General features: G+C 33.6%; 4 protein-coding genes across 14 annotated transcripts; 2 read left to right on the top strand and 2 right to left on the bottom strand.

Moving 5' to 3' along the window:
• Positions 1-1307: 1307 nt before the first annotated feature.
• Positions 1308-3149, top strand: LOC100880856 (uncharacterized). Of its 5 annotated transcripts, XM_003701168.3 has the most exons (6): positions 1308-1448; positions 1683-1888; positions 1953-2139; positions 2589-2697; positions 2771-2893; positions 2969-3149. In XM_003701168.3, the coding sequence occupies exons 1-6, from the start codon at positions 1408-1410 to the stop codon at positions 3131-3133; spliced, it is 831 nt and encodes a 276-aa protein (XP_003701216.2). In that variant the 5' UTR covers positions 1308-1407; the 3' UTR covers positions 3134-3149. The 5 variants fall into 5 exon arrangements, with proteins under 5 accessions (XP_003701216.2, XP_076397145.1, XP_012135754.1 ...); XM_076541030.1 differs by having other exon boundaries at positions 1953-2034; positions 2771-3149; XM_012280364.2 differs by having other exon boundaries at positions 2771-3149.
• A 41-nt stretch (positions 3150-3190) lies between these two features.
• On the bottom strand, positions 3191-6933 carry LOC105661892 (protein brambleberry). Of its 3 annotated transcripts, none has more exons than XM_076541009.1 (9): positions 6572-6933; positions 6083-6491; positions 5507-5692; positions 5223-5445; positions 4864-5160; positions 4582-4794; positions 4282-4524; positions 3903-4209; positions 3191-3828 (listed from the first exon to the last, which is right to left on the bottom strand). In XM_076541009.1, the coding sequence occupies exons 2-9, from the start codon at positions 6452-6454 to the stop codon at positions 3687-3689; spliced, it is 1983 nt and encodes a 660-aa protein (XP_076397124.1). In that variant the 5' UTR covers positions 6455-6491; positions 6572-6933; the 3' UTR covers positions 3191-3686. The 3 variants fall into 3 exon arrangements, with proteins under 3 accessions (XP_076397124.1, XP_012135755.1, XP_012135756.1); XM_012280365.2 differs by having other exon boundaries at positions 6083-6469; XM_012280366.2 differs by having other exon boundaries at positions 6083-6544; positions 6634-6933.
• A 333-nt stretch (positions 6934-7266) lies between these two features.
• Positions 7267-14583, top strand: rdgBbeta (cytoplasmic phosphatidylinositol transfer protein 1). 4 transcript variants are annotated; one of them, XM_003701071.3, is made up of 9 exons: positions 11524-11637; positions 11715-11897; positions 12080-12228; positions 12310-12398; positions 12487-12494; positions 12559-12630; positions 12700-12798; positions 12883-13038; positions 13126-14583. In XM_003701071.3, the coding sequence occupies exons 2-9, from the start codon at positions 11847-11849 to the stop codon at positions 13375-13377; spliced, it is 876 nt and encodes a 291-aa protein (XP_003701119.1). In that variant the 5' UTR covers positions 11524-11637; positions 11715-11846; the 3' UTR covers positions 13378-14583. The 4 variants fall into 4 exon arrangements, with proteins under 4 accessions (XP_012135749.1, XP_003701119.1, XP_076397147.1 ...); XM_012280359.2 differs by lacking the exons at positions 11524-11637; positions 11715-11897 and adding an exon at positions 7267-7386; XM_076541032.1 differs by lacking the exon at positions 11524-11637 and having other exon boundaries at positions 11651-11897.
• LOC100879517 (nonsense-mediated mRNA decay factor SMG8) lies at positions 7579-11463 on the bottom strand. Of its 2 annotated transcripts, none has more exons than XM_003701072.3 (14): positions 11297-11463; positions 10993-11137; positions 10657-10931; positions 10351-10581; positions 10097-10290; positions 9933-10036; positions 9427-9860; positions 9151-9354; positions 8979-9091; positions 8760-8918; positions 8489-8699; positions 8100-8411; positions 7853-8032; positions 7579-7780 (listed from the first exon to the last, which is right to left on the bottom strand). In XM_003701072.3, exons 1-14 carry the CDS (start codon positions 11335-11337, stop codon positions 7660-7662), a joined length of 2724 nt encoding a protein of 907 aa, XP_003701120.1. In that variant the 5' UTR covers positions 11338-11463; the 3' UTR covers positions 7579-7659. The 2 variants fall into 2 exon arrangements, with proteins under 2 accessions (XP_003701120.1, XP_012135745.1); XM_012280355.2 differs by having other exon boundaries at positions 8489-8708; positions 11297-11462.
• Positions 14584-15369: the final 786 nt, after the last annotated feature.

Genomic DNA, 15369 nt, shown 5'->3' with positions numbered 1-15369 from the left:
ACCGACTCATGTATTTTTTAAGACGTTAATGGCGTCAATGACAGACTTCGATTAAGCGGTGGGTGTAGTCAGAAAATCGTTCCAACTCCATTGAACCCAGCAAACAGAAAATTAGTTGCCGACAGGCGGTTCGAATTATAAATTTCTTAGGAGGCCCCGTAACAGCTTCCTTTTCCCACTTTCCGCTTTAGTCAACCTTATCGGCCACTTCAAAGAGAAGCGGTTTCGTCTTTTTAAATTAGAATTGTATTCTTTTTTTCTAACAATTTATGCACTATATTTAGTTGTTAATTATCTGAATTTAGTTTACTCTTTCATGTAAATTATAATTAGTTATCTTTTTTGTGTTCAACAAATTAAAAAATATTTGAATGAATATTTCGATTAATTTTGCGTACTTCTTGTATTTCGTTTACGTTACGAACATTTCTTTTTTGTGCAAGCTCTCTGTGTGAGAGGAGAGAAACCGTCGAGGGGACACGTCGACAGCTGCCACGAACGTAAGATCCGGTTCACACGGCTCTCCCCACACAGTCCATATCTTTTTATGCTTATATAAGAGTTATCTAAGATTTTACTATAACTAATAAATTAATAACAAAGTTTATGTTAAGCTCGAGGATTTGTCAAGTTCACATAGGGAACTTGTGCTCGGACGTACATGTGTACGTCCATATTTAGAAGAAAGAAAGAAGACTGTTCGTGTGAAACTTTTTGCTAAGCAACACTTATCAAGGACGCATAATTTGCAATACATTTGCGCGAAGACAGTGTTAGTAAGAATGCCTGCAAACAGGAAAACACTGTCCGCATTCATTCTCTACTGACCCACATTCGCAGAAGTCGCTATCTTTTCTTCTGCTCCTCTCGCCCTCGAACAATCGACCATAACTCAGGCCATGGCTCATTGATCTGTCGTTTCTCTTCAGCATCGCATGTCCGAGATATTTCCATTACATTTATCTTCAGCAGAGGTTTCTTTTAATCATTACTTCATCTCTTCACTATTTTCTACGCGTCTTTCATTTAATTATAAATTAATAATTATCAGTTATGAACATGTTATACATATGTCACAATTTAGTAGTTGTACTGCTTTAATTGTAACATTCCATAGATCTCTATGACCAAGGCCAAAAAAAGAAGCACCTTCAAAGGCAGAGAAGGCAAGGACCGTTTGTCAGTGTGACGTCTCGTTCCTTCCTTTGATGTTCACTGACACGCATACAAATGTATTTCTTTGAATCGAACGCCGTCAGGAGATACTGGCAGTTCCGATTCAAATTAGTAAATTAGTCGAAAATAGTGTGCGAGACACGGACGTCAACGAAAACGAAACGGAAGAAACCCGACGGCCAGACAGATGATCCAACGACGCTATCCTATCTTCTCATCCAATGACAATACATGAAAGAAGAAATTTCAGAACACGAAGCAGACTTCAAGGGGTTGGGACCTAGAAAAATAAAAAGAATAAATTAACTTGAGCTGAAGTAGAAGACTTAGTAAACATTCTTGAGGAAAAAAATGTACATAGTATTCATTAGGAATACTTTCATAGTGTCCCTAATGAATACTATGTACATTATGTCAAAGTCATACAATAATTCTTATTATCATAGTAACTTGTAAACAGTCCAAACACGACAGTCGTATATTCTCACTCTTATGACACATTTCAGACAGCCAACTTGTTTTTCTGCCGTGAAAGATGATCGATTCATGATGGCCAGGTCAAAGGGAAATGTAAGGAAGGTCGGAACGTTGCCATATAGAGAATATTCCATGGAGCTTAGGTCAATGTCGAAACGCCCACCACCTTACGTTGATGTGGATAGTCTGAGGTTCATGAACTTGCACGATGATTCTACAACAAGAAGAAAACATGGTTATCCCTGATTTCCTTTTCTCCAGAAAATATATAGACATTGCTGATTATTTTTTCTTTGAAGGTTCTAACAAAATCAGGGTAGAAGAAGATAAATCACCACCTGTGATTATTAGAAGTGGATGTGCAAAATATCCGAGAGTTAGGTACTTCATGTGCTGCAGTGTGGGACTGCTGATACTTCTTATCTGTGCCATTTTGATTAACGTGTTGTTCCCGTATCCATTGCATGCATCGTGCATTGTAAAATGGTACGAATACCTTTAAACATTAGCTTTTAGCAAGAATGTTATTGGGTTATAATTTTAGTCTCTTTTACGTTGTAATTTTTTGTAAGTCTACAAGCGTGTTAATGGAGCAGCGTGATTGTTTTGTCTTGTCCTATGAAAGCCTGAGAAAAATGTGTTCTAAGATAACGTCTTCTAGCCGCTTCTGCAAACAATCCTGTGCACAGGGAAACTTAATATTGCCTTGTACGAGGTTCGTGTATTTTCCTTTGGCTGGACGACACCGCTTGAAAAATATACGAGCCATACTTTTCAGACTCATGAGAATATCGTGTGTATTTCGGTATACTCCTTTGAACCTTATGAAAAGTTGGCAATAAATTTTATCTTTTATAATTTGAGAAACAGAACAGTTTTTATGATCATCTAATTACTATTATAATTTACGTTTAAAAAATTTGTTATTGTATTAGGACATTTGGAGATTCTTGTACTTACACGATGCAAAAATTCAGATGCCAGATTCTAAACTGGTCATCTTGTGCCAATTGTGGGCCACGAGGTAACAGATGTCTGTACACGGTAAAGTCACTTGAATCCTCTTTGAAAATAATGGATATACTTCAGCAATCTGTAACTTTAAATTATGATTCAGCTCAAAGAACCGAAACCAGATGAAAGCAATGTAATAAGAGCTGTACACTTTGCACCCAACTTGAAAACTATGGAGAACATAAAGATTGCTTTTGAAGAAATTAATAAAACCTGTGCAGCAACGGTACTTCAATATCCTTTTAATTACTTCAATTATTACAATTTAATTTACCGCTTACAACATTATTTATTATCCAAGGGAGAATCTACATCAAATGACTGGTTTAGGGTGTTCGATTATGGCAGAAACTATTGCAATTTACGTAATTTAGTGACTGGAATTGGTTTTGATAAAAGTTCAAAGTTTTTAGAGCTGACAAGCAATGCAGTTTGTACACAATATAACATGGCAATTTGCGAATAAACTTTTTATGAATATATTATAGACATTTTTGAGAGTTCTATTGAATAAAACAGTGAATTATTCTCATACCTTTATTGACTTCAATATTATGCGATTTATAAAAATAAATTACAGATATGTTTGATATTATTACAGTTAACAAGTGAACTTATAAAATACGTCTTTTACAATTTCTAAGTACAAGGTGCATTCAGTGAAAATACATTCTTATTTAACTAAAACATTTGATACTAATATACAATACTATTATATACAACGTAATTTTCTTTTTTATAATTTTGATTTACTATCTAAGTCTTAATAATTCAAGGCAACTCGTCAAAGGCACAGTGTTATCATTAAAAACAAATCCAAAATAATATTCGATTGTGGCACCAAATCGAATAATAGATCTAACTATAACATCTAAATACGACTATCGTTAAAATTGTAATTAAAACGATAGTGAATAAATATAATCTACACTATCTATCCCACTTGTCTGTTCTACATCAAACTACAAACTACCTTTTATTAATTTACAGTTTATAGAAGTAACGTCTTAAAAAATATTTTAGTCACCTAACAACGAGGACCCATCTACATGTCTGTAGCAATAAATGTGATCATTCATTGCTGCTATACGACACCTGCTTCCAGTTTTTGTTATTGCATTGCACAGAATGCGAGACGGCGTGTCCGATGATGAGGTGACACTGAACAAAAATTATTTCATTTTTTGACTTCCATATCGCATTTTAGAATCGTTAATATTTAACCATTTGCGTACCTTCTGGTAGGTGAACGAGCATGAGAACGAGGAGATCTAGTAGTTCTTCTCTTCAAGCGTAATCTTAACTCGTGTGCATCGGTTAATTTGTCAAGATCGTCGATACTTTCGTTTCTTCCATTTATTATATTAGAGTTTTCAAAATCAGTGACGTCTTCGGACATGCTAGGGAACTCTCGCTCATAACTATGAACAAGATCTTCACGGTTCCTTCTTGAAGGTATGTACGAGCAGGAAAGCTCTTCGCGCTGCGTTAAACTTTGCTTGCTCCATGAAGCTATTGACTGCATCAAGGAACTACATTTCTCTGAAACATAATTATTTACTGTAGCCTGAAGAACCCTGAGTCAATAGTTCACGAGAATATTTAGAAACTTACGAATGCCTAAATTTATTTCATATCGGACAAAGTTATAAAATTGTCGTATACTGTTCTTCAGTTTTGCGTATAAAGAGACTGAGGGATCTCGCGATGTTGCAAGATTACTATACGAAGATGAAACATAACTGTGAGAAGTTCCGTTCATATGACCATTTGTATTCATAACTTGAACTGGTTCTGGTCGTATATTTCTTGACCTTAGTCCGCATAAGCGCTGAATTCCGATCATCACAAAATGCACTGAAAACTGGAGCGTTATTCAATCAATTTACAAATATTATTTATTGTAATACTAACTTGTTGTAATCAAAAATATCAGAGCCGTCAATGAAGTAAAATCCAAGCAAGCATCCATTCCATGTTTTAGATATGATAGTAGATTTAATGGGACAAGTCCCATAATCGTGATTCTAGTGAGCAGAGGTGCGTGGAGAAACGAAGCAGTCACCATAGCAAGCAATAAATACACAATATGCAACCCTGCACGATACATCCTGTGCATTTGATCTCCTATAATTGTAAAAAATAGCATCAGTTTTATAATTTTTTCAGTACTAATATTAATAACTGTTTAAATACCAGTGTCGCCTATGTAGTTTGTTAACCAGTTAAGTTTCTCATCCACTTCTGCACGCATAGTGTTTGTTATGTTCCAAACATACTGAATAGTTTCATTAATCTGAGCTAACTTCTGTAACGTTTGTTCATACTGTAAAAGTGCTTCTTCATGTTGTGTGAAAATTCGGTTGGTACTAGATTCTAGTTTGTCCCAAATTACTTGTGCTTGTTCTTGAATGCTCATCAAATCTTCAAGTATTTCTCTATGATTTTCACCACGTTCGATGGCTTGTTGTTCAAGATTTCTATTTGCTTGTTCTATGGAATGATACAAGTAATTAATTATAAGAACTATGATTATTTTTCCACTGCTGATTTACCTAGTTTGTTTCTGAGATCTTCTGTCATTGCAGCAAGTTGTGCATGCCCTGATCGAATCAATGCTCTTTCACTGCTCAATTCTCTCAAATTTGTGCTTACAAGATTATGAGCTGATGCTTGTGCATCCCTTAGGTGCTGTTGCTGTTCTAACAATGCTTTGTTACCTTCAGATAAAGAAGATAATGCTTCCACTGTTTGTTCTTCCAAACGATCTTGACCTTCCTAAAGTATTATTCAATAATTAAAAATAATATAATTGATATGTAATTTTTTATTTGCTTACCTTCAATGAGCTTAATGTTTTAATCTGGGTATGTGCAGTTTGCATTAACTTATTCACAGTCAACTCTGTCAGAGCACGAAACTGTGTACTACGAGCTGCATAACAAACTGCCCTAGCTCTGTTGCTCATTAAATGATATGCATTCCACATATCTGCATCCATATCTGTAGTACATTGTTTCAATGACTAAAAAAAAATATAATATTCAATTTGTATGTAGTAAATATATATTGCTATTAAATATAAACTTCCCCTGCTGTTTCACATTGACTTGGTATAAATGAAAATAAATTAGTATTATTTTTAAATTATTAGAAAACTAATTAGTACATGAAAACAGATTGATGTGTGCACATCAGATGTACTTTATGTTCTGAAACTACAGGAATATCTCAGTGGTGGTCCCTGTCTCCTCTAAGTGGGGGAACTTGCAGGTTTGAACACGCTTAAAATCACCCCTCTAGCACACCCTCTCATACACAATGTATATACATGTATGTATGTAAGATAAATGAAAATCAATAAATGAAATAAATAATACAGGTAAACAGGTACTAGTTGTACAGTAAATTTTACCATTTCTTCAGTGCAAGGAAACATTTTTCTGCCTTCCACTGCAGATTGACAATTCAAAAGATTAACGCTTAGTTTGGCCAGCTCTTCTTCTGTCATTGCAGTACAAGAAGTTTTAATTTTCATGATAACTTTATGTTGACAAGTTTCCAATGGTGATGATGTTTGAATTTCTGTAAATTTTGACGCTTCTTGAAGAAATTTTTCATCTTCAGTCATAGATTCATATGGAATAGAGATCAGTGGTACTCCATCAGCCACTAAAACTGTGGTATCATCTGTATCCTTTTTCCAAAACCATTCTAATACCGAAGCTCTCCCATTTTGACAAGTTAGCATCATAACAAGAAGCGCTGATATACATATATGCTTCATTTTGTAGCAGAATTTCTAAAAATACAGGAAAGACCCTCTTAATAGTTTCAGTTAGTAAATCTTACTTTAACTGAACCACATGGAAATTATCTAAAATAAAAATTTGAAGAAGATTACCTCCTGCAACACTGACAATAATTAAGACTGACAATGTGTCAGATAACTAAAGATTTACAAACTCAGCAAAATTAGTTTTGCAATGTGTCGCCAAAGAATAAATAACTTTTACTTCCGTAATCTTACGAGCATGCAACTTTTTTTGAAGAGTAACCTGCACTCAAAGATCACTTTCACTAGAAAGCAACGATAAACAATTTATCATCTGAATAATTAACTACTTTATTCGTGTCGTTAAAAACGGCATAGTATTATTACATGTCAGACGAAAATAACTGCTCTACAGGTGAGACTCGGTGACAAGTATATTTATTTTATTCTCAGTTGCAGTTTGTAACGAACACAGAGCGCTGTGATGCATTGGCGGAGGAATTTGAAGTGCAAATTTACCTTGAATTTTGCAAAGAACGTATCGATTACTTTGTATTTAATTGTCATAGGTATAAAAATGTCTTACAATAAATGATCTCAACATCATGTAAAGTGTATAACAATTGTTATTACAATTTCTAAGCGAAAACTTCTATTTAAAAGATTTGAATTTGATTTAAATGCAATGGAAGTATCAACCTATCAGGAGCTTGCATTCTTCGACGCCGTTGGCATCATTTTTTAAATGAACCAATCATTGTGCTTCCTGAACACGAGACCGTTTGCGCGCATTAGTTTTGCGCCGTAAGTGGTGCCGCGCGTACGTACTGTACATGTTTGTCAAAAATATTAATTTTTTTTATTAGTATAGTTTAATAAAAACATTTGCAATGTGTACCAGGAGTCCGAGATTATGTTGCAGCTGCCTTTGGTGAATAGAATATGTAAATATTCATTACTATCTTAAAATTTAGTTTGCATTATATAATGTCCTACAATAAATTAAGGTGGGAAATAAATTATTTCAATTGTGAACATTACACGTAATTGCAGTTCATTATAACTGCAATATGTTTAGTACAATATTGAGCATGAAGTTAGTTGAACTTAGGGTTGAGAATGACAAATATTGCATATTATTTTCTCGTTGTATATTTACAAAGAGTAATTTACATGTTTTGTACAAACGATCTCTTATAAAAAAATTAAATACTATATTATTTTTTTTCCGGAAGTACTTCGCTGATTCCGTACATTCCCGCCAATAACCTGCCGTGAGATGTCGGTACTGGTTCTTTCGGCGCCAAATACGGTCCCTTCTCATCCATGTATACGTATCTAAATTTTCGTTAAGGATTCGTAAAAATATTGTTAGAAAGAAAAGTAATTAATAATAAAATAAAAGGATACGGTAATCGCAAAACCCAGTAGGCACTTTGCGAAAGTTTTATCGGTTCATCGCAACCAGTAACAAAAATTGGACACGGTGGAGGTCCTGGTTGAACTCTAGGATTCAACGTGACATGAACGGGTGCTTTTGGCGTCACCACATGAATCCTCATTAATTGAGCGATCAGTGGCTTCGTTTGCCTAAGTAATTACAGAGTTCTGATTATTAATATTTAGATTTTCACACCATATGAATCCTTGAACATACCTGCAAGGACATGCAAAATAAAGGGGCATATCTGCTGTGCTGGATGTGACTTTATTTCCACTGTCTTTAACAATCCCGTTTCCAGTTGCTTTTAATACTTTGTCCGGAGCGGATGCCATGAATCTGTGTCCTCGTGGACATTCGTATTCTACTCCAACGAATATCTTCACTACAAATTCTTTCCCACCTTTGGATTTCCTACCGCGAATAGTGTTCATATTCTGGAAATTCTTTCCTCTTGGACAGTACCCATGAGTTCCATGGTCACCTATTGTAGGCCACAAAGAACCTCTCTCTTTTTGATGTTCTAGTCTAACAAGAAACTGTGTTATACAAAATATACATCAAGTTGAAAACATATAAGAAAGTCTTTCTGTTTCTGTAATTACCTTACAGTCACATCCCAAGGTAAAAGAAAAGCAGAAGTAGGCAGAACACCAGCTTGATGTTGAAGACCCAAATTGTGTGAATACAAACTGCTAGGTCCAAGACAAACCAAAGACCAACTAGAAAATTGCGGCAGCAAGCCAGCTGGTGACTCTGTGTGAAGCATGCCTGGCAAATATTCTGTAGTCGATGGTTGTCTGACCAGAGATTTCTCTGCAACATCTGAGCATGTTAACATAGAATTCGAATAAATATTTTGTTAGAAATAATTACCTCTTGCATTTTCTGCATCACTATCAGAAACTTCTATGACAACTTTGTGTGCATCGCTTGGTGTTAGACTAGTTTTATTACTCAGCTTGGGAACATCTTCATTTGTTTCGCTTGTTGGCGGTGACTGGCCACCGCTTCCATAAGGAGTACGAATGTCATCTAAAAAAATATTATATCATGATCACACCATTGTATTTAATCAGTGTTCAAACATATTACCATTTAAACTATTGTTCACCCCAAGACTACAGGCTTGGGTATTCCCTTGTGGTAGAGGCGAGTCTGCATGACTAAAAGAATCTTTCCGTTTTGTTGAAAATAATTGTGCTGGTCTACAATAAAACATATTATCAATCTTATGATAAAAAAAATACTAGACAAAATACTTTACCTGTAGTTATGTGTACTTGGTTGAAAGACTGGAAATTGTATACTTTCTAATTGTGCACAGCCACATTGTTTTGCTAATATTTGAAAATAGTCATAGTTAGCTTGCCTCAAACTAAAGGGATCTTCCCTTGAGCCTTGACAACGACCACAGTTACATGCACAAATATATCGAACTCCACTGCAATGTTCTCTGATTGGCAAATCACTGTAAAGATATAATTTTTTATTAATGTATTTATGTGTATACAAGAGGCAATAAACCTAAGAGTCCACGTACTTATCGCTGTCTCTTTGATCTGCTTGTTCTCCACCTCCAGCACCTTCACTTCCTCCCCTATGTATTGGATTTGTGCAAGGATTACCTGTAAGGGACAAAACCTCGCACATTTGTCTCCCAGAACGCCAATGTTTCTCGCATTCAGCCTGAAGTTTCTCGCTAAATTCCTCGAAGAGAGGACCTCGTGCATGCATCTCAAAAACAGCCATCGCATGAGCCAGCTTCGTTTCGTGATATGCCCTGGTATAATGTTGTGGTAGATTTTCTTGATATGTTTGTAAAGCTCGTGGAAGAACTTTACTGCATCTGCTTTTGCTGAATTTAACATCTGTATCTAGCAAACTGTGCAGAGTTAGCAGTTCCTTGTCTGTTCCATGTATGAAATAATCGTACACTTTATTTGCCACTTCACAGAATATTTGAACATTAGGTATCTAAATTGGTAAAAGAATAATCAATTTGTAATCTTTGGTCTTAGGCATTGTTATTGATTTAAAAGTTCTGACCTCAAAATATGCAGGCATAGAATGCCTTCCAACATTATCATCAAAACCTCTTGCAAAAGCTAGGTTTATGTGTTGTTGTAGAAATGATCTGAAAGACCTAGTGTCTGCAAACATGTATTGTGTGTTACTTTGGGACTCTGATTGTAATTGAAAATTTTACCTACCACTTTCTGTATCATCTATCTGAATGTTGGAATCTTGACTAGCTAGACTTCTTGAGGTACTACCACCAGAACTGACTTTACAACTTTGCATAAGTTTTCTTGCCATGTACCCTAATATATCTCTGGATTCATTTGTACCAGTATGTACATAGACAAATTCTTGGTTAGCAGGAATTGCAAATAGTGAGTTAGAGCTAAAAATTAATATCTATATTTTATGAAATTGAATTATTATAATCTAAATATCTTAGTACCTGATATTAGTTACTATACGGTTCTTCCTTAACACATGATAGATCTGATCTTCCAAGGAATGTTCTAACTTTTTGATATTAGCTCCACTACTGGAATCTTGAAATACAGAAGGACATGTTTCAAAGTAAAATAATACCCTTGGAGAGCAAGGTCTAACATTAGAGACCCAGTCTTTAGGTAAACTATAGATGCAACTTAAAACATCAGAAAGCTGTGGTGAAACCTTCTGCCTAAATCAGAATAATTACATTAAATTACAAAGTCTTTGTGAAGAGTATATATCTTTGGAAATGTAAAATTCTTACCTTACAATATCTATGGCTCTAAATAAATGTACATAACTATAATCAAATGTATGAGTCGGATGAGTGAGAATAATTACATGAGATATATGAAACAAAACAAGTAATGCTCTAGCATATTTATCCCTCATGTGAGCCCATACGCTAAGAAAATCCTTACAGTCTTGTTTCTCCATAAATCTATCATATTCTGATACTAGAGTATGAGTGTCTAATAGACCTCTTAAATGCAAATATATTGTTTTATCTTTAGTATCATAGTATCCTTCTATTTCACACTAAAAATAACATAACAGATTATGATTGGTAAGACAATTTTTGTACAACCCAATTTCTTACATATGAATCTTCATTCACTTCTGGTTCATCCAGGAGACCAACTTGCAGAATCGAACCTAGCATATTTGTCTTGCATCCTTTTGCACGGTACTGCGACTTTCCAAATACAGATACAATTACCACCTTCTTATCTGTTTGTACAAAACTGAAACATTGTTATTAAATGTATGTTCCATTAATATTTATAAATAATCATTTTTGAGACATGGTATCATTTTCTATTTCAATTTAAATAATAATGACAATATTGTCTTTAGACCTCCTTATACTCAGTGAAAGAAATTTTTGTATAGAAATTAGTTACCTTTCTATATCACATGGAAACCGAAATTTCTGTGGTCTCATTATTATTTGTTTATGTTTCAGTAGTATAAAGGTTATGACATTGTATACTAATGTCAGTGAGAGGAGCAAAACCACAAGAGTAAAGGGGTGATGTTGTCTACTATGTTCCAGTTGGGTGGGAAATTTGAATGAAAATTATTTTCATACATGATGTAGTATGAATGGACATTTTATATCTTGTTATTGTGCATGAGATAAGAGCTTTAGTCAATAATTGATCCATAAATAATTTATTTAATTATTTGAGTAGGAATTTTTACTATTAATCTGGTTACGTTTGCCAACATAACCCACCATAAGGTGTTAAACTTTATTATCGATTTGGGAGACAGGGACGAACTTCATTACATTCTAATGTTTATTGCCTTATCGCCTAGGGCTCCATGGAATTAATATTTACACGACAATTTCGTAAATTCAATAGTCACCTACCAACAGGAAATCGTAACTTCGTCAGCAAGTTATTAGGTTGATGTTATTGTAGGTTGACAAGTATTTTTATTACAACTATGGTATTAACCAAGGAATATCGTATATGTATGCCGCTTACTACGGAAGAGGTAATTTGCTTCTTCAAATTTGAACGTTGAATGTCATTGTACAGTTCTTCAATAAATAAGTAGTAAAAAGGTTCATTGAAAAGTAGAGCCATTCATTTCATTGTTTGATATTTCATTCTTGATAATTTTATTTTAACAATTTATGAATTTTAAAACTTTCTGTATCTCTAATTCTCTTACAGTATCATATAGGCCAACTTTATATGATTGCAAGACACAGTCATGAGCAGTCGGATAATGATGAAGGTGTAGAAGTAGTTGAAAACGTAGCATGTGATCATCCTGAACATGGAAAAGGTCAATACACGGAGAAAAGAATTCATTTGTCTAGGTAGTGTTCAGAATAGTATTGGTTTCATAAATTTGAATTCTTTCTGAGACAGACATTCTTTATTTGTTTATTATATTACAGTAAATTGCCTTATTGGATACAATCAGTTCTTCCACGTATATTTTATGTAACAGAGAAAGCATGGAACTATTACCCTTTTACTATTACAGGTATATTAAAATATAAATTATTGAATATAATTAATATTAATTTGAATCTAATAATTAATACTTTTTTTACATGTTATCTATAATGAAGAATATACCGTAAGTATCAGTATTGTAATTTAGTCTTAAATGTTCTGTTATATTATACAGCTATCTTTTCCAGTGTTCTTTTATTCCTAAATTTCATATATCGATAAGAACTCGATACTTAGATGATAACGGATGTACAGAAAATGTATGTAAATCAATATTTGTATTATGTTAAAAAGGTACTACATCATTATTTATATCACATTTAAAATAGTGCTTAGGTCTTTCTCCTATTGAGCTGTTACACCGTGAAGTCGATTGTCTAGACATTGCATATGATGAAATTTCTGCAAAGCATTACAAAGAGGAAGAGGTATCTGAAAATCAATACTTTTTCACCTGTGCAGAAATATTTGTTTTTAATGTGTAAATAGGAACAACTGTTTTTTTATCATAGGATCCAAAATTTTTCCAATCTAAACGAACTGGTCGTGGACCACTAGTAGAAGGATGGAGGGAAACAGTACAACCAATAATGTGTTCTTATAAATTAGTCCATGCTTCTTTTGAAGTTTGGGGCATGCAAACTCGAGTGGAAGACTTCATTCACAGAGTAGTTATTCTTCTTTAGATAATGTTGTTATTAGAGTGGTTAATTATTTGGTTCTATTTGCTGAATATCAAACTTTTATATGTACAGTGTATAAGGGATATTTTATTATTGGGTCATCGGCAAGCATTTGCATGGATTGATGAATGGTATGATATGACGTTAGAAGACGTTCGGGAGTACGAACAAAAGATGCAAGCTGAAACTAACGAGAAAGTACGTCTTAGAAATATGGGCAGTGAAAAATTATCGGCTCCTACTACGCCGACATCATCAATGCCATCTTCGCCAATACCCAAGTCTCCTACACAATCTACTCGGTCGTGGTTTTCGTGGTCATAGCCGCAGTTTTAGAGGAATCAGATTAGCTATTATGCTAGTCTATCTAGGGAACGTAATTAAAATTGTGCAAATAAATGTCGGCATTTCTGATTCTGTGTGTATATATGTGTGTATCCACATTATAGCCAGAAGGTATCTGTAACCTAAGTACACTTAAAACTTGGAAATTGAATTATGAAGTTCTAAGTTTTAATATTGAGAATTGCTCTATTCGCTATAAAATTTTTTTTACAAATTATTTCGTGCAAAATTGTTAAGGAAGGAATATTGATTGTCTATAATATGTTGAACATTTATATAGTTTAATTAGTCAGTGTTACTGAACGTAAAATTAGTTGCAAGTAGTATTTGGAAAAAAGGAAACCAATTAACTTGGTTGATTCTTCTCAAAATTATAGGTACTCTGTTAGTCAGGTTTTTGTTACATCGATTGTACGTGAATTTATGTCGATAAAATAGCTGTAGAAATAAAAGGTTGGACGCAACTCTAATCATAATAGTTAGTAACACTTCTACCTAGTCAGGGTAAACGTTGTAAAGCATTTGTAACCAATTGATGCATTAACTTATTAATATAGCCACTGCCTTAAATTGGCTTGATGTATAAGATATTGTAAAAAATAAGTAGCATTCAGCCTAAGAACTATCAAATATTTCAATGCCTTACTGTGACTGCACAAAGGTATATACATGTATGTATATACTGTTCTTTAATTAAAATAGGAATTATCATGGCACTACTGAATTGATCTTCTCTTAATTGATGAAACTTACATCAACAGATAGTTGTACTATTTTTTTAATTAACAAGCAAATTGTACATATAGAAGCATTGAAAGGCAGACAACACATTTATTTTTTGCAATATTGGAATACAGTTGTAGACTTAAGTTAAACGGCAATTAGATAATTTTAATTTATCATTTTCAGTTTTTAGTTGAATTTAAGCAAGTTTAACATTTTGTTTAAGACTATTTTGGGACCAAAATCACTTTGAAAATGAAACAAGAGAAACAAGAAAACAGAAACACGTTGCTTACTTGTAAGTTTGAGATAGATGAACCATACATTCAGTAACATTGTTGCTATTGTTTCAATCATTTTGGCACATATACAATTGTATTCATTTTGAAATTCAGTGTCGAATATTTAATTGCCTTTGTATGTACACGTATTTAAATAAATGTTTCAAGTTCTTCTCAGAAATGCATTTTCTTTGTTTGTAAGATTATGCTGCATAAGTCAGATTTCAAGCATTTCCTTGAGAACACAGAATACCAAATACATATCCTATTCCTTCATCATTTAAATGCATACTTTTATTTGCATCTTTATGATATCAGAATAAGAATATATCCATTACAAAACAAACATAGAAGTCCTTGAAACGTCCTTAACAATTCAAACAAAATAATTTATTATTAACAAACAATTTATAGCAACCATTTAATTATTCATATAAATAGAAATTCATTTCTTTTTTTCATTTGATCATTTGAACCAGTCATCATCGTCTCACGGATCAACGAGGAAGAGGAAGTCTGTCCACAGAAAATTAATACATTTCAGTCAACGAATATGAGACGTCTCGTGCAGCATTTCTGGAGTCAGTTATCACTTTCCAATTCATCTATCAGATTCATCAAACAGAGAGAATGAAGAGAGAGACAGGAAGAACCTCACCAATCGATCCACGCTAATGCCATATATTTATTACGAACTTCCTAGATTAGGTTGCTATGAATAATTCATAGAATTGTCTAGTATAGTTGCAAGCTATGCCTATGTCGCATTCTTTACTTCACACGACTGTTTTACGTTTTACTGGCTATGTAAATACCTTACTTACCACTTGTAGATGAAGTGGATAAACACTGTCACTTTCTTTACTACTGATTAAAAGTATAACTTCTTTAATTCTATGAGATGTTCAAACAATAATACATATTTTTTGTTATAACTATGAATAGTATTGAACTTATATGTTATAGA

The sequence above is a fragment of the Megachile rotundata genome, chromosome 16 (genome assembly GCF_050947335.1).
Source record: "Megachile rotundata isolate GNS110a chromosome 16, iyMegRotu1, whole genome shotgun sequence".
NCBI lineage: Eukaryota > Metazoa > Arthropoda > Insecta > Hymenoptera > Megachilidae > Megachile > Megachile rotundata.
This window is presented reverse-complemented; position numbering and strand designations above follow the sequence as displayed.

Coding starts and splice junctions, on each gene's coding strand:
- LOC100880856 (XM_012280364.2), top strand. CDS start 1,408: ATGAAAGAAGAAATTTCAGAACACGAAGCAGACTTCAAGGG. Junction 1,889..1,952: donor TACAACAAGAAGAAAACATG/GTTATCCCTGAT, acceptor TTTTCTTTGAAG/GTTCTAACAAAATCAGGGTA. Junction 2,140..2,588: donor GCATCGTGCATTGTAAAATG/GTACGAATACCT, acceptor TTATTGTATTAG/GACATTTGGAGATTCTTGTA.
- LOC100879517 (XM_012280355.2), bottom strand. CDS start 11,337: ATGAGACCACAGAAATTTCGGTTTCCATGTGATATAGAAAG. Junction 11,138..11,296: donor TTTCCATGTGATATAGAAAG/GTAACTAATTTC, acceptor ACAATGTTTCAG/TTTTGTACAAACAGATAAGA. Junction 10,291..10,350: donor CGTATAGTAACTAATATCAG/GTACTAAGATAT, acceptor ATTAATTTTTAG/CTCTAACTCACTATTTGCAA.
- LOC105661892 (XM_076541009.1), bottom strand. CDS start 6,454: ATGAAGCATATATGTATATCAGCGCTTCTTGTTATGATGCTAACTTGT. Junction 5,693..6,082: donor TTCCTTGCACTGAAGAAATG/GTAAAATTTACT, acceptor ATTTTTTTTTAG/TCATTGAAACAATGTACTAC. Junction 3,829..3,902: donor GCTCGTTCACCTACCAGAAG/GTACGCAAATGG, acceptor ATTTTTGTTCAG/TGTCACCTCATCATCGGACA.
- rdgBbeta (XM_003701071.3), top strand. CDS start 11,847: ATGGTATTAACCAAGGAATATCGTATATGTATGCCGCTTACTACGGAA. Junction 12,631..12,699: donor ATAACGGATGTACAGAAAAT/GTATGTAAATCA, acceptor CATTTAAAATAG/TGCTTAGGTCTTTCTCCTAT. Junction 13,039..13,125: donor TGGAAGACTTCATTCACAGA/GTAGTTATTCTT, acceptor TTATATGTACAG/TGTATAAGGGATATTTTATT.